This window comes from Rhea americana, unplaced genomic scaffold (genome assembly GCF_003343005.1).
Source record: "Rhea americana isolate MKP2758 unplaced genomic scaffold, rheAme1 scaffold_72, whole genome shotgun sequence".
In the NCBI taxonomy this organism is placed as follows: domain Eukaryota; kingdom Metazoa; phylum Chordata; class Aves; order Rheiformes; family Rheidae; genus Rhea; species Rhea americana.
The window spans coordinates 2959548-2985907 of record NW_028186890.1 but is presented as its reverse complement, the minus strand read 5'-3'; the positions used below and the strand labels follow the sequence as shown (position 1 = coordinate 2985907).

Here is a 26360-nt window from a genome sequence, read left to right as displayed (position 1 = left end):
ACGCCCCCTCTGCTGCCGCCGCTTCCCCCCGCTCCGCGCAGGGGTTTTTYCCCCCCTCCCCGAGACGAGGCCCGGGCGGCGGGAGGCAGAGCTGCGGAGGGAGCGAGCGGGTTTCGCGGCCGTCCGAGTAGCTCTCCCCGCCGGCGCACATCTGGCTGCTCCACCCGAGGCAGAGGAAGATCAGGACGTTCCTGMCATGGACGCTGGCGATAAAGGCTCCTGCCCATGAGGTTATGTCCCCGGAGCAGGGGATGCTCAGGAATTGGCATCGCCCCCTGCATTGCCCCGGCAGCAGCTACCCCAGCACGGATGGGCAGAGCCTGGTCAGGGAACATGCTGGGAGCTGTTGTGAGTTAGCATGAGGGACACTGGCAGGGCTCGCKCTGGGGAGACCTGTGTGGAAAGGGAGGGCATCTCCGGATTTCCAGGCACCTCCAGAGCTTGCAGCTTGTGTGGCGGTGCAAAACTGTAATACCGGGGAGTCACAAGGCCAAAGCTTGACGTGGAAGGAGGGCACAAAYTGGGATATGGGAAACAGAGGTTGGTGGAGATCAAAAGTGAGGTGACAGAGATGGGGCAGATGCAGCAAGACTGCCGGCTGCCCGTTGGAAACATGGTACCTGGAAACATGATGCCCCTAGACTAACAYTGATGGACACCAAAACTGGCAGGGTTCATCTCACACGGGTTCCTCAGGGGACATACTGGGATAGACCACAGGATAGGACGGGTGTACTAGGATAAGACAACTCTTACCTGCTCCTGGTAGGACAGACCCTCAATCCAAATCCAAGCCTGTCCGTTTTGGACAGGAGACAACAATAGTTTTGTCCTTAGCCACTCCTCATCTATGCTTCAGCTGCCCACTCAGTAGCAATAATATAATAATAATGACAGGGCTGGAGTGTTTGGCTTCAGTAACATCTCTTTTCCTGACACACAAAAAAAGTAGAAACACAGTAAAGGTAAGGGAAACGGGGAGGGAGTAGCCCCATCAGGTGCTGGCTACATCACAGCCTGCTCCTCAGTCCCTTTGGCTACCAGGTGGGCGACAGCAGCACGGTTGGAGGGGGCTGCAAGCTGGAGCAGACAGTGAGGATGGCTTTCAGCCCCCAGGTGCTCTTCCCTTCCTCCCTCCCACTCCTCYCACCTCCCTCCAGCTGCTGGTGCTGCTCTTTCCTCCCACATAGCAGCTCTGAGAGGCTGGAGGAGATGGTAAGGAGAGGGGGAAGTGCTTAGAGGCTGAYGGCTGATGCCGCCTGCTTTCTTTCCTGAACCCCATCTTCTCTCAACCTTCCCCATCACCTGGAGCTGGCAAGGAGGCCAGCAGAGGAGGCCAGGCTACACAGTGGGCAGGAAGCACAGCTAGGTGTGGGTGCCCCGAGCCACAGCTGGTGGCTATGGCTCGGGGAAGATGCTACTTTGCTGTGAGTAAGGGAGGATCCTAGGAGGATTAAGACAAAGAGTCATTACTAGCCCCCAAAATACAGGATGTGCTACCCAGGACCCATTGCTGGAGACATCAGGAGTAACCTGCAAGATTACAAGATTATCCCTGTATGGTAATCAAGGATTGCCAATGGAGCTTAAATAGTAAAAGAGCTGTAAGGATGAAATCATTTCCATCACGTCCCCTGTGCCCAAGTGGTTTTGTTCTACTAAATACCAGCTAATACAATAAATTCATCCACACTTCTAATTCTCTTCTCAAACTTCCTAGTGCCACACTGACAATATTAGGAAGTCTTGTTCTCCTCACTYGCTACTAGAACGTTTTAAAGTCAAAGACTTGAAGGGCTGCATGTTGAACAGATAAATCACAGTAACCTGATATGCTAGGACATGCTACCCAGACTGAACGAGCTACAACTGCCACTCAGTTACTACAAAAAATAATGCAAACAGCTGAGGGCTAAGCCAATAAATAAAAAGACAGAAAGAAAATAAAAGCTTTTCCCCTGGATTCACATAGCTAATGGGCAGGCTCTACTCCCCTGCCTGGCACTGAAACCACAATTAGCTCGGAAAGGATTTGTCTTGGCTTCCCTTTGGAGGAGTTCCTAAGGAAACTCCCATCTATTTTTTTTTCCCTTGCAGGTCCTCCAGTTGCAAGAGGAACCCTGCCTATGCTAAAATGTGTCCAATGGTTTGTTTCTCAGGTTATAATGTCTTTGACATATTTTAGCTGGCAATGGTTCATAAGAAAAGCACTCACAGTTGCTAAAAACATAGAATATCCTATTCATGAAAGAGGACACAGGGATTTTTGTCAGGATGCCGGCACCAGTGCTATGCTTCTCTGATCTGCCCCTGAGGAAATGCACTCCTTCCAGCCTCAGCTGGTGAAACTGGAGAGGACTTTGGCCAGGTTGTAACTGCCCCATCTGGTAAGAACTTTCAATGATTTATTCAATGATTCTAYTAAGAACGATCATCATACGAGGAGGGGGATCACTACACAGATTTAAAGGAAGGCTCATGTAGACTTACGTGGGACTAGGCAGACAACCCTTGCAGAGCTCCTGCAGCTTGATGCTGACTGAGCTGCTCCAAATAATTAAAATTTCCCTAGAAATCCCAAGCAGGGATTAATTAATTATGGTTTGGAAACTCTTTCAACTCACTTCTATCTGTTTATTGAAAAAAACTGTATGGCACTCACAACAATCAGCAGGTAATATACAGATTACCGAGGTTGTAGTTCCCAGTTTTGTTATGGCACTCCAACAGTTAATCGAACGAGGTCAGTGGACAGGCATATGTGATAATTTTATACCTCATGGTTACAATTAATCGTAGGTTTGTTTTTCGTAGTAGTATCTCAATGTATTCATGTGTTGAGATACAAAGATATTGGTGTGGTAGGACAGGAAATAGAGCCTAGTATGAAGTCCTTCAAAGAGCATGAATTGTGATCCCACTGCGCTTATATGTGTGATCAGGAACCAGCTGGCCTAGCTACATAGCCCGATAAACTAGGGGRAATCTCATGCAATTTTTGTTGTGTCAATATGTGTGTCCCTATACAGTTAGATACTCTCATACCATTATGCTATCAACTTGCATAGGAAACTTTCCCTCAGATGACCCAACACACAAGCACATCCCTGCGTCACACGACTAGATACAGCCCTTCCCACATCCGCAGGGCCCCAAGAAAGGGGCTGAAAGTGAGTAAACCAGAAGATGCATCCTGTGTGTGGGCTGTTGATTGGCCATGCCCGTGTTAACACCTCAGTTACCTGAGTCATGTCTCGATCTTTATTTTCTAGCAGTCCATGGCAATCCAGGTGAACAAACAGGAAGAAGAAAAAGAAAAAAAGCAAGCGGATTGCAAATGCTGTAAAGTTTAATTATAAAAAGTTAGCTTTTTACCAACTGTTTGGTACTCTCAAACAAGAGTCACTAGGCTAAAAGCTAAAACAAGTCTAGTCAGGCCTCAGCTTAGTCAACAACGCAGGTCTTACATAAGCACATAACGGAAAAGGTGAAGAGGGAACAACTGTTCAAGGTCTCTTCTAATGCAAGAACTAGGGGGCATCGCATGAAACTGGCAGGTTAAAAAAAGAAAAAAAAGAGATATCCCTTCACTTTACATGGAATTAAACTCTGGAACCCCTTGTCATTGATCGTTACAGACACCAAAATGCTGATGAGTTAATAAATGGACTGAAAAATTCATGGGAGACAAATCTGTAGCATTACCCAACTGCATTTGAACAGAGATGCCAATACACCAATGCACTGGTGCGGTAGGATAAAATCGCCTTTAGACATGTTGCCTCCAGCTCAGAGGTTTCCTCAGCACTGGAAGGCAGAGGGTGCTCTGGGGAGCTATTGTCCAGTGCTTATGCTCTTCCCTAGACATCTGCTACTGAGCAGACTAGGGATGGCAGTTCGTGACTTCCCAAGACTGTGCTGGCTCCTCCCAACAGGCAAACGACTACCTGCCAAGCCAATGACCAGTTCCTCATCTTTCCGCAACATCCTTGCAGCATCAGCTCACAGCTTCTCAGATGTCCTTCTCCTTCACCTCTGACTTCTCCAGACAACTCACTGGAAGAGACCATCTATTCTATCCATCTTTATCTTGTTTCAGTCGTTTTCACCTTGTTTCCGACTGCAGGAACAAACAATCCCTCTGGCTACAAAAGCAAGCCCCTTGGGTTCCTCACTTCTATGTGAAGTTTTCTTTCCCTGCTTTGTGACTGTCACCACTAAAACTCAATTACCCTTTCCCATTCCTGGAGAGCACAGTTTCATACCTCATCTCCCAGTGTGGTAGCTGGATAAAATGAACTTCTTCTGGACTTTTGCCATCCATTTATTTTGTCTGGAATGTATCTGTCCACAAGTCAGTGTCTCTTAACAACTTTTAATTATCACTCCTTTGCTCTTTAGCACATGGATCACAAGGCAATGTACAGTAAAAGGCACTCATAAGATATAATGATAGTTCRTACTATCATACTGCAATTTGTAACTCTAGCAGCTCTGAGAAATAATAAAAAAAAGACCAACAGTAGAATTCGATAATTATAGCATGCAAAGTTGAATTTAGATCAAAAAGAACGGTCAAAAAGGTAGGCTGAAAGTTTTCCATTATTGCATTAGAATGATTGCTTGATTTGGCAGAGTAGTCTTCTATTCAGATAAATGTGCATTGCTTGAATTTTAAAAATAGCAGAGATATTAGTGTGAAAGGACCACCACCAGAACATTTGAATAGACAATAAACTCCACAGACAGAAGTCTGTAACCGTTCAAAGTTTACCACAGTCTGATGTCTGTAACTGTACACTCTTCAGAACAGAGACCATCTTTTCCGTGAAACATCTGGCATGCTATGGGCACAAATAAATACAAATAACAAAACTCTATTAGACTGCTAATAACCTGACTCTGAAGGCCTGGACATGGAAGGAACATTCTGAAACTAAATAATAACAATAAAAAAATCAAAATATCAGTCTTAAAACAATCTCCCTAGATGAGAAAATACCATAAAGGTAATTCATGATCATGTTATTTGAATCTGCTCCTTTTGTATCACTATTATTGTGGCTCCTATGACGTTATGGAACTCAGTTACTATTATTTTGTCTCTAGAAACCAGAAGCAGATAATTAGGATAAAAGGTTAAAAGTCAAAAGTTTATAAAAGTTCTCTGAGCCAGCCCATCAAGCAGTCACAGTTAAGAAAATGCAGATTCTAATCAGCCCTGATCCCCTCAACACATAAAAATGAGAAAAGCTTTAAGCATGAGGAACCTCTCATTTAACTCAGCAAGACTTCTCACTGTCTTAACATTACATACATGAAGTATAGATTATATCAATCTTGATCATATTTCCTACAAAAATATGGCACCTAAACTCACTGTCCTCTCCCGTTAGGCATTTGCAGGGATGACCACCAGAAACTTCAGCCAGAAAACCATAAATTGAAAGGAAGGTTTCATAAGTTCCAGTGTTCATCAAATCATTTTCTGTGTCTGAATCATAACTAGGACATCTGAGTATGTTCAGAAAATGAAGAGGGAAAAATCATAAGCAACCTCTCAAGTGAGAAACCTTAACTCTTTTGGACAACTCTCAAGACTTTCATTGACCAAAGCAAAGCATGGCCAGGTGATCTTCCAAGAAATCAAGGTAACCTGCAACACTCCAAAAGGACATCTCTCACAATGCTTGAGCTGGAGGATCATCTTGAACCTTCCACACTGCACCCAGTAGTTTTGAAGAAGAAAAAGAGCTTGCATTTTTCTGCATACTGAGGGAAGTTCTTTTAAAGCATTTTCACTCTGAATGCTGATAGAGGGACTATAAAAACTCTTCCTATTCCCTGCTTCATAGGTCTCCACACAGTTGTTTTTAATTTGTGCTGTTACTGTTTGTATTTTCTGGCACTACAACTGTTTCTCATACAAAGACATAAACATCAATGAATCCGGCTCCAAAAACCCCATATGTTCTAAAAAGACATCAGACAATGCGTAGGAGGAAAAGAGGTACAGATAGAAGGGGAAATGCCTTCCCTAAAGTCATACAGAAAGGATAGCAACAGGGCTAGGAACATTACTATTCATTAAACAGGTCTAAAACCAAAAGGCCCTAACTAGGTAACTTCTACAATTACATTGTAAAATCTATCATTTGAATCTGATGTTAYGGTCACAACGGGTGCCAATGTGTCATGTCAGGGTTTTCTTTTCAGTATAATTTCAGTGCAGTCCTGATCCACACAACTTTTTGATCAATGGTGAATCAAAACCACCATCCCTTAGACACAAGTATTTGATCCTCTTTCTGTAAGTTTTGCCTTCAGACAAAAGCCCTTTGGCATGAGGACCACAATGCTACCCAAAAACAAATGGAGACACTTTCCACTTGTACTTCATTTAAGTAGCAGTATTTCTGGGTACATTTTGAGATTTAGCTCATCATTTGGCGGCAAGGCAGAGAAAGGTAGTAGACTATTTGTAGCGGGAGCTATAGCTTACATTTCTCTGTAAGGACAATACGCCGATGCATCTTGAAAGTCTAACTGTCAAATGCTGTATCTCTTGACAGTTCGCACCTTCCTTTCTTGGGGAAGACAGGATTTTGTTACTGTTGCTTTTTTTTCCCATCCTCAGATTAGACCACTTCAGTGATTAATATGAAATGAGTTACTAAGTCTAATTATTAGAAATCACATTTGCGTTTGTTGGTCTAAGGTATCTCAGTAGTTAATGGACAGGAACAAGCAGTTCCAGCAARCAATTTGTCACATTCCCCAATAGGGAGGGTGGATCACCCTCTGGAGATATCCTCTTTTCCATTTACTAAAGACAGAGCCAGATATCTAGCTCAGAAAAAATGCTTATTTTAAAATAGCTTAAATGAAAGGAAATGAATTTCTTCCTCATTTAGCTAGCACATCCCACAGAATATCACACCTTTGCCCCATAAAATACACTGACCTTCCATTTGACATACTGCCTAACTTGTCTTCTGCTCTTAAGATCAGTATAATTTGTTGTTTTCCATCCTAACATTAAAATACAGCCAAACCTTTCAAAACCATTGTTCTCTACATTTATGCAAGATGTTTCAAGATACAGAAGACAAGTATCTATTTGCCTTCTCCAGAACTGGAGCCAATGTTTCCCAGTGGATTTATCAACAGATGAAATCTTTAGGACACAGGCTCTATTGCTGGCTTTAGGGCAGGTCTTCTTGCTAACTTGCTTTGATTTCATKCACCACTCTACTGTACTAGCAGACAGCAATCACAACACTTAGAGGAAGTACCTATGATTTATGAAAAGGCAGCTGAGAAGGAAAGATGGACTATTTCAAAATTAGTTATGTGGCAGATACAGCATACTGTATCTGAATAAACGACCAACTGTACATACAAACTTGATGGGAGTACGACAGAACAGGTTTCATGCAAGTACTGAATGAGGATTCAGAAAAGACTACAAGAAGCCAGACTACTGCAGAACTGTTTGGAGGGACCATTTACGAGTTCTCTGAAAATACAGACTGAGAAGAGCTATAGCTCTGCTATCTGGTTGATGGTAATAGCAACTTAGTGTGTGCGCAGAAACTTACTTTTCCAGCCTTTTTTAAGATGTCTTTACACTGTGCAGTTTGCTGCATTTCTTAAAATTAGTCATTAATACTCATGTCACTTTACATCTCTCCTATTGCTTTTTTTTTTCTTTTTTAAGTGCYGATCAATGCTGTCTATGAGCATAATATTTGCTGAACCAGAAAAGGTCTATTTTAATTCCATCTTTCATCAAAGTCAAGGATGACCATCTGTGCTGCACATATTACTGCTTTAGTTTCTTACGGACCAGTTTTACTTTTCACTTAAACCCCAACATCCCTCTCATTAACAGAGAGAGAGAGGCAGTAGAAAGAAGCCAACATGTGACAATCACTTCATTTGACCATATGATACACTGGGAAGCTAAGAAATAAGCTGGATCTTCTATCCCAAGTAAAAGAGGTTTTTGCATATTACATTTTAAAACTACTACACGGAACAAAAACAGAAGATTCAACTATGTATTTAAGCAACTCAAGTATTTGTCATACACTATAAAGGTAAAGCAGATCAGTAACAGAACTGACTAAAAGCATGTTGCTTCATTTCRAAAGACCTTTGCTATGTTTTTCACCAGCACAAATGGAACCTCTTTCCATGTACTTGCACTTGCCTTACTGGTTTCCCTACCCAATCTAGACCCTATGTGAGAAGTTCCTGGAATTCATTATCCCAGTCCTTGATCTCAGGGCAGTTGTACTGGACCTTCTAAGAAAGTCATCTTTTTCTCAGCTTAYAGAATACTGTTTTATATAGAGCTACGCCTGTTTTCAAGCAACAACTACCAGCTTTCAAGGAGCCTTGGGAAGGGAATAAAATTTGACATGCTGCTGTTTGACAATCAAAAATTTAACACATTCAGCCTTTTTTTTTTTTTTTTATTAAAATCATCTACCCAAGACTAGCACTTGTTCATACTTCTTCAGGCTTTCTAGATGAATAAAAATTACTTGCATTAAAACAGAGGTAGGCATTTGCATTAGAACTGCTCATCTTCAGTTCTATGCAAAAGTATTCAGGGATCCTTTTATGAAGTAAAAAGTTATAGTATTAAAAAAAAATGTTAATGTCATAGTTTCCATCACTGCCATCCTTGCTCTTAACCTGTGTCACTGAAAGAGGGAAAAGATTAAAGGAAAGGGATAGGTTGATAAACATTGTTAGTTCTTTAAAAAGAATTGCTAAGCAGTATGTTTGACATTGAACGCTGCAGGGTAGGTTATGTGACAGTCAACTGATTTAGTTAACTTCCCCTTATTTCCCTCTGCCACAGAAATGGAGTTGGGCACAGAGGTGCAGGGAATTTTCCATGGGCATGCAGAAAATCATTATCTGATCAGGAGTACTAAAAGCTTTCCCAGTTCCCAGCTCTGCTCCTAAGGAGCGGCTGTAGCTTCCCAAGTCCAGTTTCTTTCGAGCAGCGCATGACAAAGATGAGATGAGAGGTTGTGTTTTGTTCATAAACAATTTATTTTGTTTCCAATATGTGCCTTTGTTGATTCAACAATGATGTCTGGAGAATCACGTCCTCCACCAGCCAGAGAGAACTGATTTGGAAATATTCCACTTAACTCATTTGCTGATGATACCTTGATACCACCTTCCTCCTCCTCCTCAGCAGCTGAAAGTTTTTATGGCTCAGAGTGAGCATAAACTTGCACCTTATTCTGAAATGGCTAGAAATACAGTGAAGAAAGAATTAGTAAAATGACTCAGGGAGGCAGAGGGCTATGAATATACAGACAAATATAAAATAGCTTATTGGGATTTTTGCTTTGACTTTAGTGTCCTGCTATTCTCCCCTTCCTCTTTTCCTCATCCCTCAACAGAAATAAACAATTTCAAAAATGTGTGATGTTCCTAAAATACATTTTTATAAACATCTGAAATCCTGTCTCCCTCCTTCCAAAAAGCTAACTTGGAGCAGGTAATATGATATGGACTGAACAATACTGGACAAAGCATGAGTTTCTCATGGATGAATTGCTGATTATATCTTCTTGCTATCTGGTACGGTTGTGTGCTTTGCATTTCCATTGACTTAGGTTATAAAACATGAAGCAAATTACTTTGGATGCTGATGCCAATCTGAGCATTATAGAAAACCTAGAGGTGCCTGGGACATGATACAGGTAGTCATGGACTCATGGAAGTTTCTTGGTTTAATATTTACAGAGATGTTTTAAAAATTATGGTCTGTGAAATGTGTTTCCCAAGATGCTCCTATATCTGAGAAAAATAAAAATCCCCTTGATCCAAATCCCATGTCTTTTTTAAGAGTCTTGTTAAAAAATGATTCATCAATTTCTCTTAGCACACTTAAAAGCAGAATAGTGAATAATGACTTTTTTTAAAAAAAGAGAAAGATGCTGATCTCTAAGGAGACCGTCGCTCTTTTTTCATAAGTAGATGACACTGAATGGTGCGGATTCGATTCTTTGCTGGGGCAAACTCCGGCTGAAGTTTTAATGTCGACTCATACCATTTCATGGCCTTTTCAAACTCCTCCTATAAAGAAAGAATTAAGATCACATGAAGTCAGTTTCTAAACCCACTGAACACTAACATTTTCTATTCCCTTCCTAGCCTAAACAGTCGAGTAGTATGGTATATACAAAAGTAACTGAACCAAACCTTACGCTTTTTTTTTTTTCTTTTTCCCTTTTTCCTCCCCCAAATAACTGACATTTTCTTGGGATTATGACCCAAGACTGCAGAATACATGAAAGGAATCAAATCACTGCTGAGCATCATTGACCAATTCCCTTGCTTCTTTTTCCTTCTAATTAGTGTATCTTAGCATTCTTAATTTTAAAATAACTTTTAAAAAATGCTTTCAGTTTGCCTAAATCAAAATCTTAAAATCTTGGATAATGCAAAGCTTCAACCTTGCTGAACAGCCAACACTCTTACGAACTTGAAATTAATTTTAAAAGATTACTCAAAGTTAAAGGAAGTCAGCAGTAATTCTTTCAGAGCATAACAGCAGCTAGACAGTTTTGACTGACAAGCTGGACTCCAGAATGGCATTAAGCAGCATTCACACTGAAATAACATCTATTTTTATACTACTGAAATCTAAGTACCTAAACAACTCCACTTTTTATTAACTAGAATGCTCATTGACATGCTTAGGACAAAATGTGTGTATTTTTGTGACTTTCTATGCTGCTTTATCATCTTTTCCCTTGGTAAGAACTGTGATATTTTTAAAATACATTTTGGAATTTTGAAGGTACACCACATTTATTTTCCAAATATGCTACAGGGAACCACTAAAAGGTCTTGAAAAATCTAAGGATAGATTTAGGCATCATTTGTCTGAAGCAGCAGCATATTCAGTGATTCCTAGGGCATGACTGTTGATGAATTATTGTTAACAAGCTAACATATTTACATGAAAGCAGAAAGCATGTTACTGTACTTCATTTCTAGACTCTCAATGTTATTTGTGAGCGAGTAAAGGAAGGCAGGACTTTGGACAGACTGATTCATTGTATTTCAAACTCCCAGGATCTCACTCAAACACTAGCTCAACTTAAAGTCCTTTTCTCAGCATCTTTATTTGTACAATATAGATGATATCCACTCCTAGTCACACTGTAGAGACTAGCTAGATCGTCTTYAAGTCTTGAGTTTTAAAAATTATATTTGAATATTGTTCTAATAGAAATTACACAGATAATGTGAGAGCAGTGACAAAAAACACTGAAAACAAGAATGATGTTGTTTTTAGATATAATCATTTACATTTATATTTGTAGTGATCTGATTTTACCTTGATGTTTCATTTAGTTTCCTCCCCACAGCACTAATTTTCAGTCTTATTAAAATGACCAACTGCTTCCACTTTGTTAAGGCAACTGGCTGCTAAGCCTTACAAACAAATGAATGTTGGCCTCCATAATGCTGCATCATTAATTAGAATGACATCTTTTAAGACTTATTTCATATTTCATCTACTATATTTTAGAGCTAAATCTGACCAATTAACTGGCTTTTTAATATTAGTATAATTTGATCCAGAAGATAAACTTTGTCTTATCGCAACAGTCATTTCATATAATGAATACATGGCTTCCTTGAGAAATCTCTTAAATCCAGGGAGAATGAAGTTATCCATAGACAATGTGCTAACGTAAAAAACAAATGAACAAAACACACATGCTGGCAACTCAACCACCAAGCTTCTACTTCACTTTTTTCAAACTATTGTCACAAGAAATACCTTAACAGAACAAAGTCATGTCTTCCTTCAGCTTCCATTGTGCATTTGACAGCACTGTGCATTTCACTCTTTTCAGTCCTATCCTGATAGCCATAATACACAATTACCTGCTCAACTTCTCCTGTTATCATTGTGATCCCCTCTATAAGAGGAGCAAAACATTAGCACAAATCTGTGACAAGTACTGAAAAACTGGCATAGAAACAGGTGCAACTGAAAATACTTTCGACACACAAATATATCAACTATGTCTCAGCCTAATGGTGCCTCTTTTATTCTCCCAATATATTGAGCTTGGCCCTGTTAATGTTAAGAATGAAACACACAGGGATCAGTCCAGCATTAGTCAGACAGAAGGAACGAACATCTTCAACTCAAAGTAATCGAAAACTAAACTGTTTAAGATTAAAATACATAGACAGTATGAAGAAATTTGAATCCAACCCATAAATTATTTTGGGTGTCAATAAACCAGATATTGAAATTAAAACTTCCATTGCGCTCGTCCATGGTAATTGTAAACTGTTTACCAATTATGCTAAACTAAGCTCTTCAGGCCAGACACTCAGTTTATCATCAGTTTTCCAGTATTATAAAAATATCCTGTATTTAGACAGGCAGCCAACCAAAATTATTAATTGTCTGCTACTGTCTTAACAAAGCTTTGCAGACAGCATTGTGAAACCAGCTTATAAAAAATATTGGCCTTCAAGTATTAAATGAGTTATAAGAGTTTTGGCACTCTCTGAAAAGTGCATTCAAAAGGAAATTCTTTCTTACTGACCTTACCTCTATTTCTTGAATGCTGCTCCTCGAAATTAAATTTATGAGATTTGTATATACATTTGCTGTATCTAAAGACAGGACATAACTGGGTGACAGTATACTCACCATCGCTACATAGACATTTGCCAGTGTGAAATGATTAACCACAAAGTGTGGGGCTATTTCCACTGCCATGGTAGCCACAATGATGGCATCATTCCAAAGTTTTGCATTGTGGAAGATGTTTGCGAGGCTGATTAGTGGTACATCCTGGAAGAGAAGAGCAAGTGGTAAACAGTGTAGCTTCTTTCCATTGGAACTGTTTCATGATCAGGAAAACTGCCAGAAGACTCCACCATCTGGTCACTGTCACTTGATTACTGGTTATTCCACTCACTCTGGTCACTTTGAAAGCGATGAGTCAGAGGGTTTATTTTTTATTTATTTTTTAATAAAAAGGGGCATTTGGACCCAAGTCATAAATAAAAAATCTCCTATACATGCATATGCCCACAAGTGACATCTGTCACTCTTGCAGAGACGATCAGCTAAAAACTAACTTGCTTGTACATACATACATTTATTTTTAGGCATTATTACATTAGTTTACCTCCCTCCCCAAAGATGAGATCATCCTAAGAAGAGACAAGACAACCTGTTTGTGTAACCCATCCTCCCTCAGCTACTGCAAAAAAGTGGAAGGAATATCAATGAAAAAAAGGACAGCAGGGAAGTGAAAAAAAGAGGGTCTAACCATTAGTGCAATTGAAGCATTGTTTTTTATCCTGCCTCTGCCACAGAATTCCTATATGATGTTGGACAACAGTTCTAAATCAAATTTTCACAAGTGGTCGCTGATCATATGTTCTTTATTTTCTGGATTTACAGACTGTGACCTTGCCAAGCTGACAAAACAGTTGAGCTCTGACAGTCACAACAATCTCTAGGAGCTGGACTTCACATCTACAGATAACAAAATACTGCTCAGTATCAAGTCTTAGATGCCTAGAATGGGACAATCAAGAATTTTTGATGTATTTGACCCCTGCCTCCTTGAGGTTTACAAGGCAAAGAGTACCTTTGGAATATAAGTCATTCATGTTTGCAAAGCAGATACTATGAAAGTCAGAATCACAAAAGCAGCCCACAAGAAAATAAATTACCTTCTATCCAGATGAGAAAAGGCAAGAGAAAGTAGAGAGAGTGCATAAGCCATACAGGAGGATAAAACATAATATTAAATAGCTGTTCATTCAGTGCTAACTCTTACTAAGTTGCAGCTGTATCTTTACAAACAAGATCCACAGGTTTCTTTGGTGGAAGCTGCAACATGGAGGACAAAAACAAGGCACAAAYGTGGAGCACAAGCCAGTCCCAAGCAACAGTACACTAAATTACCAAATAATAGTCAATACCACTACACCATYATCTTAATAAACTGTAGTTTCCAATCCATACTGTGGTGCCTACAAGTCGCAGAGCCAAGGCCCCATTTCTGAGGAGCCATACTCAGTTACAYGGGAAGACAGCAAAATAAGACAGAGTTATTTGTACTAAACCTGCATGCCTATCCTGGTTCCAGTCTTACTTTAAAGAACAATGCAAAGAGACAGGATTATAGGACACAGATGCAGAGAATGTGGAGTAGGAATAGATACACATATCTTAGTTGAGGCACTTCTAGAGTTAATGGCTAAATCTTCCTAATAATATCCTGACAGTTTAAACTACTTTGTCTCCCATTTTTCAGATAAGGAATTAACACAGATTTGAAAAATGGTTTACACTTTGCAGTGCTGTACTGCATTTTGATGCTTAGGTCTCAAAGTGAAATTCACACTGTTGAGTTAGGAGCCTATATCTCATTTACCATAAGCTGCATGGGAAAGCTTTGTGTCTAAGAACAGCTATTATAATATTCAGCATACCACATGGCAAAGTGTAGGGCAAAAGGCATTTCAGTTAACTGAAACACTGAACAGAAGATTAGGTTCAAAGTATTGCCTCTTCCACCAAACTGCTACACAAAGTAAGGCACTAGTGTCCAAATGAGATTCACAGCTCAAGAACAGTTATAAGCATTTAAGGATTAATGCCCTTTAGATATTACCTGCTCTCTTCTTTGAGGGCACAACCAGAAGATATACTCCCCGCATTTTAGACAGAWGACCTGTCCAGGCAGAGGCTTACAAGATTCAAAGCCCTACATAACGAAGAGGAATTCAAGCCTGCATTATGCAGAGAGGTGTCAAACCCACAGAACTTCAAGAAATACTACTGAAACTCTTGCAGATTTTTTAAGAAATAGCCTGTACTGAACAGGTAGTGAAGATCTTCAAGTTTCACCACAACCAGCTAATATCCAGTACATTACAGACACTTGATACACAAGATGGTTTGCTTTAATGATAATCTGTGCACACTGTGTACAGCTGTAGTGAAAATACTATTTCATCTGAGCAGTAGGCAGATGCACACACACCTTCATGTGATGGGGTGCGTAGTGCAATGCTTGTCGTAAGCAGTCAATTGCCTTCTTGCCTTGGCCCTTCACCCTCCAGTAAAGGGCTGCCATGCTGGAGAGGACCCATGAAGTCTGATTCTGGCAAAAGAAGGAGAACAAGAAAATCAGTCATGCAAACCTGTAGTGAACAGTCTTCCTGTCTTTCACTCTCTTTCAGCTTACTCCACAGATCAGGGTAGAGGATGTTATATGTAAAAATAGCATTAGACTTTTCCAAAGTAGAAAAAATAGTTTCTTATCTAACAGCATACATGCAATAGCCAGCTCAATGGGATTGCCAAATGAAATACTTGCAAATTCCAAATGCATCATCATCTTTTGAAGAAGGAAATACCAGCTAAAAAGCTTTAAACAGCAACGACACTTCCAGTAGCCCCAACCGCTTCTAACCAGCTGCCAGATGCTGAGCATCTGGATGTGTAGACACATTAACCAACATAAGGCACCAAATTTATCTAGCTAAGTTAGAAGACTGGACTCTCTAGGCTCTCCATAGCCACTGGAAAGAGAAAAGATTCTCTAGGAGGAAGCTCGGAGCAGAAGCCTGGAAGGTCTAGCTGATTCAGCTTGGTGTCTAGTTGGCTGACTCCCATGCCATGTGTTATGCAAGGTGGACAGCTGGAACACATTCAAAAGGGAAATACTACACACTTGAATTCTGTGGACTCAGATAAAGTAAATGAATATTTATGCTCACATATGTAATTAGATAAGTAGCCATCTTGATTTGTTTGATTAGGTCTTGTGACTAATGAATAGAATTGGTATATCAAAGAACTGTATTTTATCTCCAACACATTCTCCTTACTGAGAATTCTGTTTCTGGTTTCCTTAGTACCACATATTCAGCTCATTTGAATAAAGCTTGCTGTCTGTCTCCAGTGTAAACTAGCATTCAAGAGGGAAAAGTCAGTGTATCATCTGAAGTCAAAAGAAACTAAGTCTTACAATGYGAGCATAACAGTAACAGCATTACTTTATAGAAGTGACAAAGCTATATTGTCTTAAGTTTCAAAGTTCATTAAGTTCCTCAGAAGGCTTTCAGGATAGACCCATGGTACCAAACTAGTGGTTGAGCCCTCTTTTCCCTAATAGTATGGAATATTCTTCCCACTCTCTGTAAGCAGATAACACACAATCCCTGCATCCTTATCTACTTAGATCTATCCTGGGGAAGTTGTGTCCCTACCTCTTCTCTTCAGCTCAAGTTCTTATCAGCCTAGGATCTAACTAGGGAGCTCAATTTTCTCTRGGCAGAACAGGAAGTACAGCCTTGCACATGGTGTCATACACCTGCCCAAATGCATCTGCCCACTCAGCTTCGCAGTACATAACGTAAAAGGAGATAGGTAGAAAACAGAGGCAGCCCTTGCCAATCAGCCATCCAACTGCTGCATACCAGAAACAGATCCGAGCCGTAGATTCGAGCCACAGCTCAACTCTGACTATCCATAAGATCAAAATCAGTGTTATAGTTAAAGCAGCAGTGTGCTGCTTTAAGATGTAGCACAACAATAAAGAGGAGGGCAGAAAGGTAAAATAGAAGTTAGTTTTCAAGCTTTTTGGAGAACTGTTACAAATGTTAAATATGTATCAACAACTAGCAATACTGCTCACTATAGGGATGATGTCATAAGGCTGGAAATATCAGAAAATTTGACAAGCTTTGGTTTTTGTAAAGAGGTATGTAAGAGATTTGACAGATGAGACTCCCATCTGTAAGCACAGAATATAGCTCTATAAATGGCCTGCAAGTGCACTGCAGATGCTGAATAGACACAAATCTCTAATCCAAACACTAACACAATCCTAGACTGGAATTTCAGACAGACAGTTTGAGACTGGATTGACCAAGTCAGTTTCGAGCAGTAAATCCAGACACTATTCTCTTCCTCGTTCAAACATACCTTTTCCAAAGCTTTGGCTATTCGAGTACCAACTTGTTCTAATGACTGTGGCGAGTACTGGTCTTTGCCAAGGTTCTGTAGCACCTGTCGAAGAAGAAAAAACAAGATCTTAGATGATGGAAACTGGTAAGAAACATCATTCGCTTACTGACTGCATTTTTCCCCCAGCCTTTTACAAATAATCCAAGCCAATCCAACCTAAGCATCACTGTGTTTCTTGAGTCATTACCACCTGTTTCTTCATACAAAATTATACCTCCATGCYATGGGATACTATGAATATTAAAAGTCTGTGTATGCTCAATTGGATTTTTTTTTCAGTTGGATTTCTCACCCATCAACGGTTGTATCTACAAAGGTACTAAGAGCATCTTAGGATTTCCTTCAGCCAAGATCACAGAAGGCTAGGAAAACATTCTGGAAACTAGCACTTACRGCTTGCATTGTTCTTGGTTTTCTCTAGGCGCTCACTCACTGAAAGTTACTTTTAGAGACAGGCATAGAGCTAAATGCACTTTTAATCTGCTATRGTATGACCATTTTTGTGTGATAGCCTTTAACTACGGCATACCTCTTTCAGTTGACTTTCTCCAGTGTAATGTAAGCTAGCCCGACTAGAGACACCTTGCAGGTGATCCAAAGTGTGCATGCTGGCTGGTAGATTGGGGTTACAAAGGGGCTCCATAGCTGGTTCTTGCAGCTGAGTGGCAAAATCAATGTGTTTTGTGATGCTAGAAAGGTAACAAAAAGAATTGAATCAGTCAGAAAAAGGGAAGGGAAAATACATTACAAAACTGTCTAGTGAGTATATCTGTCCAGAACTTGGCACAATCTCATTTAAGTAGCTTGAGAAACAGGAGAAACTGGATCTTCAGTCTGTAGTTGCACTTTTCTTTGCAAAGTTTCGAAATTCTTTAAAATCCTGGTAGAGCGCCTACTAACTCTAATAGAGTACCCAAAATTTCAGTYCACACACACCCAAAGCCATACAATTGCCTTGCTCTTTGTGAGTGACTTAGTTAAGGTTCACATATATGATACTTACTCAATATTTTTAGCAGAAACTGCAAGCCACGTGCTGGCTACAGTTGTAAGCTCTACCCTACGGAGTTTCAGACATTCATCAGGACTAGGCCAGCCAAGGCTACGATAATCATGCCTTTTTCCTGAAGTCAAAAATAAAACACAAGAAATTGTCTAGAAGCAAAAGACATTCTACTTTAGTATGACAAATCAACAAAATACTTTATACCAGTAGATACATCTCCTAGATTATAAAAGGTTCACCGTCCCGCAGCTTCTTTAAGAAAAATTCTAACCTAACTGGAATGAATGGAACTTGTGGGATCTATGGACAGAATCAAATTCTATATCACACAGATTAGAAACCAGAGTTTTAAAATCTGTTTCATTATACTTTTTCAAGCTGCACTCCTGTTGACAGAGTATGCCTCTATTTAAATATCCTTAGAGAAAGTTCCTAAGTGAGTCATCACTTGTGTTCTACATTGCTGAAAAAACTAATAAAAGTTGATTGCCGCATCTTCTGACAATGCAAGGTGAAAAAAAATAATATTCAGCGAGGAGAAATGAAGTGTTTAAGACAGCCAGTAGCTTCCACTACATTCTTACATTCAAGACAGCAGTACTTCTGAAACTACTGACCAACTTCAACCCTCACAGTTTGTGGAGGAGTTAACTGAGGCAGGGAAAAGTTATTTAACTTCCTTTTTGTTAAGAYATAGGTCACTGGGAGAAACAGGGATCTGATCTTTGGATTTGATCCAAAGCCTACTGAAATCTTTCCCTTAYGTTTGCTGGATACTGTGTCAAGTTCTGGGAATCCAAGTTGTTTTAACTGCTAGGAAACACTTCCTTATCAGAAAGATTTGAAGTGTTTTGAATGTAATAAAGATTTGTTGTAGCACAGTGGGAGGCCAAATTTAACAAAGTGCAAGACTGTTGCACCAGCTATGRAGGTAGCATTCCAGTACCTATTTCTAACTACCTGAACTTTTTGTCCATTTGGATGCAAATCCTGTTTTGCATCGTAATTTTGCAAAACAACAACAAAGTCAGTAATACTATGTCCTTTGTAAATTAGTTCCTCTGAGTAAAGGAAAATTAACTTTGAGAGCCACTGAGAAATCTCAAAGGGGATTTATCATAGAACCAGTAAGGTTGGAAGGGACCTCTGGAGATCATCTAGTCCAACCTCCCCATTCAGCAGGGTCACCTAGAGCATGGTAGGCAYGGTTGTGTTGAGGCAGGCCTTGAAGATCTCCAGAGAAGGAGACTCCACAACCCCTCTGGGCAACCCGTGCCAGTGCTCCATCACTCTCACAGTGAAGACATTCCCCCTCACGTTCAGGCGGAACTTCYTGTGCTTCAATTTCTGCCCATTGCCTCTTGTCCTATCACACRGGACAACTGAAAAGAGTTTGTCCCCGTCCCCTTGACACCCTCCCTTCAGGTACTTRTACACAYKGATAAGATCCCCCCTCAGTCTTCTCTTCCCCAGGCTGAAGAGGCCCRGCTCTCGCAGCCGTTCCTCATAGGGCAGGTGCTCCAGCCCTCTGATCATCTTCGTAGCCCTACRTTGGACTCTCTCCAGTAGCTCCATGTCTSTCTCAATCATCTCTCTCTTATTTCTTGTCATCACTAGTATGCAGTATTTGATCATGTGTTCTTACCTGCCTTTATGGCAAAAGATAGAGATACACGAACAGTGTTAAAGAAGGACAATTCAGTAAGTCAGAGAGCTAGCTGGACACAGGACAGCTCTTCTACTAGCAACCCCCTGGATGATCTCTGATGAGTTACTTAAACTTCTGATGATTTAGTTCTTTAAAGATTTCAATAAACTCCACCTCACAGGAATGTCACAAAGATAACTAAGGGATGCTGCRTAATACGGTCACAAAAGTAGCTCAGAGAGAGAGGGTATATTGAGTAAAGAGGTGCACTCACAAATGACTGATTGCTTTCACACAAACCTCCTTATTTCAATATTTAATTTAACAACTAACATTCCTCAGTTGCTTAAAAAAAGGAACTTGTTAAAGATCTCATATAAAAGCCTTCAAAAGGTGAAATCATTTTCCAGGTAATCAAATTGTCAGCTACCAAAACWCACATCTTTGCCTATAGGTATACCACCAGCCCTAAAGGATTAGATCACCTAGATTTCACATCTGTTGAAATCGAGATGAGACAAAATGAAAGGTATGGGGGCCAACTACTTTAGTTCTCTCCCTCTGGCATCGTCATATTCCACAAGCTCCAAATTTCAGCCTAGGCAATCACAGGCTCGTGATTTCTGTCCACTTGAGAATGCACCAGTAGAACTGGACTGCACTAGTTTAATATACTATCTTCTCTCTTCACATTCCTGCTGCTCAAATAGCAGAATCTTCACCTCTCTCTCCAAACCTCATCTGTGTTGGTGCAAAACTCTACAATTCTGTAGCTCCAGTCTTCTGGAAGACAGTCTCTAAATTTTCTATTATAATGTCACCAAATCAATTATAGCAGGACACCTGCATCACTTTCTTTTACTAAATCAAATTTGCTGCCTTTTATTTTTGAATTTTGTCTTTTACATTTGTTCAGTAATCAGTTCAAACTCTCACTCTGTATTTGTCTCAAATTATCTCATCTGATAAACAAATTTCTCTGCCTATCCAGTTTTAAAGAAATATCATTTAAGAAAAACTCTTTTGCTTTTTCTCTGTACAATGTCCATCTCTCTCTTTCTCTACTCTTATCACTTTCATCCCCAGAAGTTCTGGGAATTAATTATGAATTCTTTATTCAGCATATAAAGTTATGCTTTTCTTCATCAAGAAGGTGCTAATAGAAGAGAATCCTATTTTTTCCATGTACATATCTAGAGGGCATATTTCATTATGTAGTCTTTGTGAGATCATGCATGTATGCATGCATGTATGCATGCATGTATGTGTTATAAAACAGCGTAATGCAAAAGCTGCAAAGAACCTGCTTTCTCTAGCAGCAGCAGTTTACCTATTGGTCCAGGAGAAGGTATCTTTGGTCCACTGATCTCCAGGGCAGTTTGGTAAAAGTTTTCGTTTTCTTCATTAGTCCCTTCTCCATTTCTGCTAACTGGATCCTGGAGATCCAAGCTTTCAGCTTTTGGTTTCTTTAAACGTTTGACCTGGAAAGTGATCTAGACAAGAACAGTACCAGCAAGATTAACAGTAAGAAACACCACAAATATTATCAGTTTCAATATACTACTTGTTCTAGCCCAAAGAATCAGTCTCAGAGCTGTTACAGATCAGATCACATCTCTTCTCCTTTTTCCTCCCACTCCCATCTCAAGCCATTCTCTAAGCCTGCTCACTCTCCCATCTCACCATACAAACAAATTACACTACTTAATCCTCTAACATATGAGAAAACCAATTTAACTGCTGGAGAGCTGAAGTGCATTTTTCACCATATGTTTTGTTTGTAACATGATGACAATAGGTATTTGCTATTTTCTGGCTAATCAGAGCTTTTAGTTAAAAGTTTTTTTCTTCTCTTCTAACTGCATGCTACTGGGAGAAGAAAAATTCAAGGTCAGTTAAAGAAGAGTAACAATTGTTTTAACTTTTTTAAAATAAAACAGACTGTCAGATGTGGAGGTCCTAAAGAACAATGCTGTACTTACATAACATACAAAGATTTGGAAAGCACAGTGAAATTCTATTTCGTTTCCTAGCAGTGAAACTCAACCTACTCACGGTCAGCAGGAAGTTTTGAGACATCCAGTATCATTCAGCCCGTAAGCTCTTGCTAYTAATCAATGCTTGAGATGCAGTCTCAGTGATGAGGAAGCCTTTCTATGAGGGGACGGACTGAAACTATGCAAGCCAGGACCTAGTTCTTTAGGTCCAGAGAGGACGTCCCTATATTTCTACACAAAACCCATCAACTGTCTTCGTCTTTCCCTCCACAACAGTAACTTGATACAAGACCTAGGTAAACTGAGCCAAACTCACCCATTCAGCTTCATCATCATCATCACCACAGTCTCCAAAACAGGAGCTAGCCAGTCCATCTGGAGATCCCTTTTTTAGGACCCGGATTCCTTGCAAGTCCATCCGACGGCCTTTTACCTCCAGTGCCCCCTCAAAAGCTTCYTGAGGCCAAGAATTTTCAAATTCATCTACCAAAGCCAACATTTCTTCAGACATCTGATCATCTTCTGAACCCTCCACTCCTTCTGAGCCATTGCTTTCTGCAATAACTGCGTCTAAAATGAAATATCATAAAAATCTCACCAAAAAATTCACTTCTTCCTTCATCCACAAACTGTACAAAAATATGTATTTTTTTCTGAGTCCCAACCTTTCCACTTGCACAAACCAAATACCACCAACTACTCACTGCACACTGCAAATGGAGAGAGGGACTGGAGAGTCTTTATGAGAACGCAGACTTTCCCACTGCAAAGCAGCATCAACTGTTGGTTCAAAAATGAACACCTCTAGCTCATTTTTAAGAGTTTCCTTTCCAGAAAAGACTTCTGTCTGTTCGAGAAAGTAAACAGGTGGTGTCTTTTCTTTACATATGAGTGTTAAACATGGAATAAAGCTCCTGCACCTTAATCACAGAGGCTGCTTTTCCTCACTGAGGARACATCACTTGATGTTAGGTTTGGAGAAGAACAGTGAACAGACTATAGCCAGTTTTAAGAGTTACTCATTGCTTTACAGACAGATGGGAAAAATGTAGGTTCTTCAAGGGTAATAATACTAGCATTTCAACCTGCAAAATAATCACAAGATCCCTTTTGGCACTCACTTACTTAATATATTATTTCATTATCATAATAAAAGAAGAAAAACTCCTCAGTTTTGCTATATGAAGGGTTCAAAACCAGAGGAGCATTAAAAGTTAACAGATATGGCTCTAATACTTGCATCACTTGCACAATAAAGCAAGTTACAGCCCATTTAGATTATATTCCTAGCACAACTACCTAAGGAGTAGCAAAGCTTTTCAAAGTTTTTTTTTTACTCTGGAGATCAAAAGTGTTAGGAAACAAAATATTCTGTTGAGCCACRTAACGGTAAGTGAATAGACAAAGGACAACCTCCCTTTCTGTCCACACAGATTATGAAAGGTACCCAATTTACTCARGAGTACTTTTTTTGCTATTAAGCCATATTAGGGCACCTTTCATTTGTCAGATATCTGAAATAGGTAGAAAAATAAAATCAAGTGTCATCCAAAGAATTAAGCTTTTCTTTCTGCTTTGTTAGAGCATTTTGTCCCCACAGCAAAACTAAGTAGTACTCAGCAAGGAGGAAGATAGCTCTTCCGCAAAATCTAGAAACCAACTCATCTGCCAGCTCTGGCATTACAGGGTTGACTTACTTTCCAGCCTTGAGAAGGAAGGATCCCTCACTGAACTCTGATTAAGGGCCTCCAGATCTTCCGCATCTCCCTCAGGGTGTTCTCCTGCCACTGCTGTGACTGATTCACGGGGGTCACCAAAGTACTTCTCCTTGTCATGACTGCCATCTGGATTTTTGTCATGACAGTGGCCTGAAAGACAGAGATTGACTGAAACATATCATGTAAGACTGTTCCTTCTGGACACAAAACCRTCTCTTAATTTTTCTAAATACAGACTAACAAAACAATTCTGCAAGGTATCAAACACACTGTTCAATGATAAAAAAAAAAACTGCTCAGAGCCTCTTGACCAGGCAGATCACCGAAACGGTTACAGGAAACAGTATTACTAGGTATATACTCTGAACTACTAATGAAATAAAAATCAAAACATCTTTTTTGGGAAGGTTACACRGTACCTAGGAAATAACCCTGTGCTAGCAACAACTCCAGTGAGGATTCCCAAAGCATGTTTTTAATGACATTGCACTATACCTCTGGGTTGSTTGCCAGATGAACCTCACTCGAGCACTGTGAGCATTATGGCACCTATGYTGAAGAGATTAAGGACCAAGCCATATTGATAAAAGAGAGTGCCAGACTCTGACCTTATGTGCTAGTGATAAATGCTAAGTAGGTAAGACAGACTCATTAAACAGAGACAAAAGCTACTGGGAGTAATCTATGCTGAAAATCGTAAGTTTACTCAGCTGAAAATTCAACCCAATGTTTAGAATGTTTTGGTCCCAGCGGCCAGGTTTTAAGGTCAAATTCGACTGAACATAAAGACCTAGGAATAACGTTGCAAAAATTCAAATTTAGAGCCAGCAATGAGCAGATACAAARATATAATCAGTCTTACTCTGAGACTCTTAAGTGACACTCTCAGTCAAGCTTTCAGATAACAGCCAGCCACCTAAATCAGCTGCAAACTTGTAACAATATATTTTTTTTAATCTCAAATACATTTTAAATTAAGCTCTCAGATTTTACTGTCAGCCTCCCACAGCAAGACTCRAAAGATATTTAAATAGATGTTCCCTGTCCTCTAACCCTAAACTCTGCTGGTAAAGAAACATTCTCCATAAAGCCCGTRTGAGGCTGGGACGTGCTGTTAAGTTCACTGCACAGCTACAGAATTGAGATACAGACTGAGAACACGCCTCTAGTCACAGAGAAAGTCTACTGTGAAAGAGAAAAATAGATACTCAGAGTACCAAGCTGCTGCTCTAAATCCCTTCCTTTTTAATCACTCATGAGTGAAAACAGCTTACATACACAAATGAATTAAGATGCACATAGCAAATCAAAGAAAGCTGAAATTAAACACATGATGCTGAAGTATGCTCCTCACTCTACCCTCATCAATGCTAATTCCATTGCTCAATGCATACGGAAAACATTTTTTCAACTGGCAGCATGAAATACGAAGAATGTAAATAAAGCAGATCAATGACTTTTTCACCACACAATGATCCCATGTTACAAAAAAAAAAAAAATTCAAGTCTTGCTTTCTATTAAGCTGGTAGGAAGGGAGGGCAGCTGTAATTCTCAAACAAGTGTAATCCATTTTATCGCTTCTCACTGAAGTGAAACTATAGCTTTTTATTGTTTATTCTCTAAATTTTGTATACGGAACACTAGTTGAATTTTCAACAGTGCTGAATATCTCAAGGTCCCCCACTTATGTCAATTCTCAAAATGACATCTTGGCAGGACAAACAGACCTGGGGAGTCACCAAAACCAAATTAAAAAGCCCCTGTAGTCATAAACCCTCTATGACAACCATGTTCTGCAAGTTCATGTGTGTAAAACAAACTCCCCAAAATCTAAGTTAAAAAAAAAAAAAAGTAGTAAACTTCATAAACTGCTCTAACATCTGCTATACTATTATATTTAGCTTTTCCTACTTCTTTCACCAGTCCCTTTCTTTAATCTTCTCCTCATCTCATCCACTGTGGCCCATAAAAAATTAGTTTCACTAACTCCCTCCCCCTCAAGAAAAGGCCTCTACAATATACRGAGATCCTTATTTTTAATTTATAAGAAATGGTATACACAGAACATCAAAGTTGAAATTAGTCCCCCTGCCTGACATCAAAACCAGTCTGATTTTGATGCAAGTCTGGTACATCTTAAAAATGTGATGACTTTCAACAAGGGGTATTGTGGACAAATCATCAGTAGTATAAAGGAAAAAAAAAACAAAATAAAACTGCAATATGGATGACTTTTTAAATTAAGTTTGAGATAAAACACCAAAAAGAGAAAAACAAATGGAAATAATGAGCAGAAAGACATTTAAAATATTACTTAAGACTAACCTTGTTAATATTCATTTACAAACACTGACAACTAAAAACAGACTAGATGAGTACTGGCTTTCTTAGGAGCTGAGCACTGCTATATATAGAAACCTGAGTGGCCTATTTTTTTCAAATTACTCCTTCCAGTTGCCTGATGTTGCATGAGGGGGGAAAAAAAAAGCTGGCTGAAAAAACACTGAAATTTTAAGATCTTTGACAAGATGATCATGAAGTTGGTACTACTGAAACACTGCAAGTCAGAATTTACAGCTTCTGTGTGCTGGATGCCTGAAGAACAAGTGAGAAGAATATAAGGTAGGAGTGTAAGATGGAAATAGCATAGCCCCAAACTCCAGGAACCACAGTATTCCCAAACTGTGATCTCTATCCTTTCTGTTCCACCATGTTGAGTTAAAGAAAAATCTTGGCTCTTAACTTCATAAAATGAGACACACTCATTTCCTTAATTTTTAGAGATATACATTTAGAAGTTACAGTGGCAGAAAAATGCTTCAAAATAAAAGTTATTTAAAATTGTAAGCTCTTATTTTTTCTCATCACTTAGAATAAGCAGAGCTGGATTATCTCTTATCAATTACTAGGAGTTTTGCTCTA

At 39.6% G+C, this 26360-nt stretch overlaps 1 protein-coding gene across 2 annotated transcripts in view; it reads right to left on the bottom strand.

Annotated features, from left to right (window-relative positions):
* Positions 1–9054: 9054 nt before the first annotated feature.
* Positions 9055–26360, bottom strand: part of TTC17 (tetratricopeptide repeat domain 17) — a 43491-nt gene continuing 26185 nt past the window's right edge. Inside the window, exons 16-24 of one of the 2 annotated variants that reach the window (XM_085321892.1) lie at positions 23417–23587; positions 22036–22289; positions 21053–21215; positions 18072–18192; positions 17598–17757; positions 17027–17110; positions 15078–15197; positions 12722–12865; positions 9055–10110 (exon numbers count right to left, since the gene is read on the bottom strand). In XM_085321892.1, coding sequence (XP_085178018.1) covers positions 9979–10110; positions 12722–12865; positions 15078–15197; positions 17027–17110; positions 17598–17757; positions 18072–18192; positions 21053–21215; positions 22036–22289; positions 23417–23587 — 1349 coding nt within the window. In that variant the 3' untranslated portion in view covers positions 9055–9978. Of the gene's footprint in view, positions 10111–12721; positions 12866–15075; positions 15198–17026; positions 17111–17597; positions 17758–18071; positions 18193–21052; positions 21216–22035; positions 22290–23416; positions 23588–26360 lie in introns of those variants that run through there. The other variant, XM_085321893.1, reaches the window with a different exon arrangement.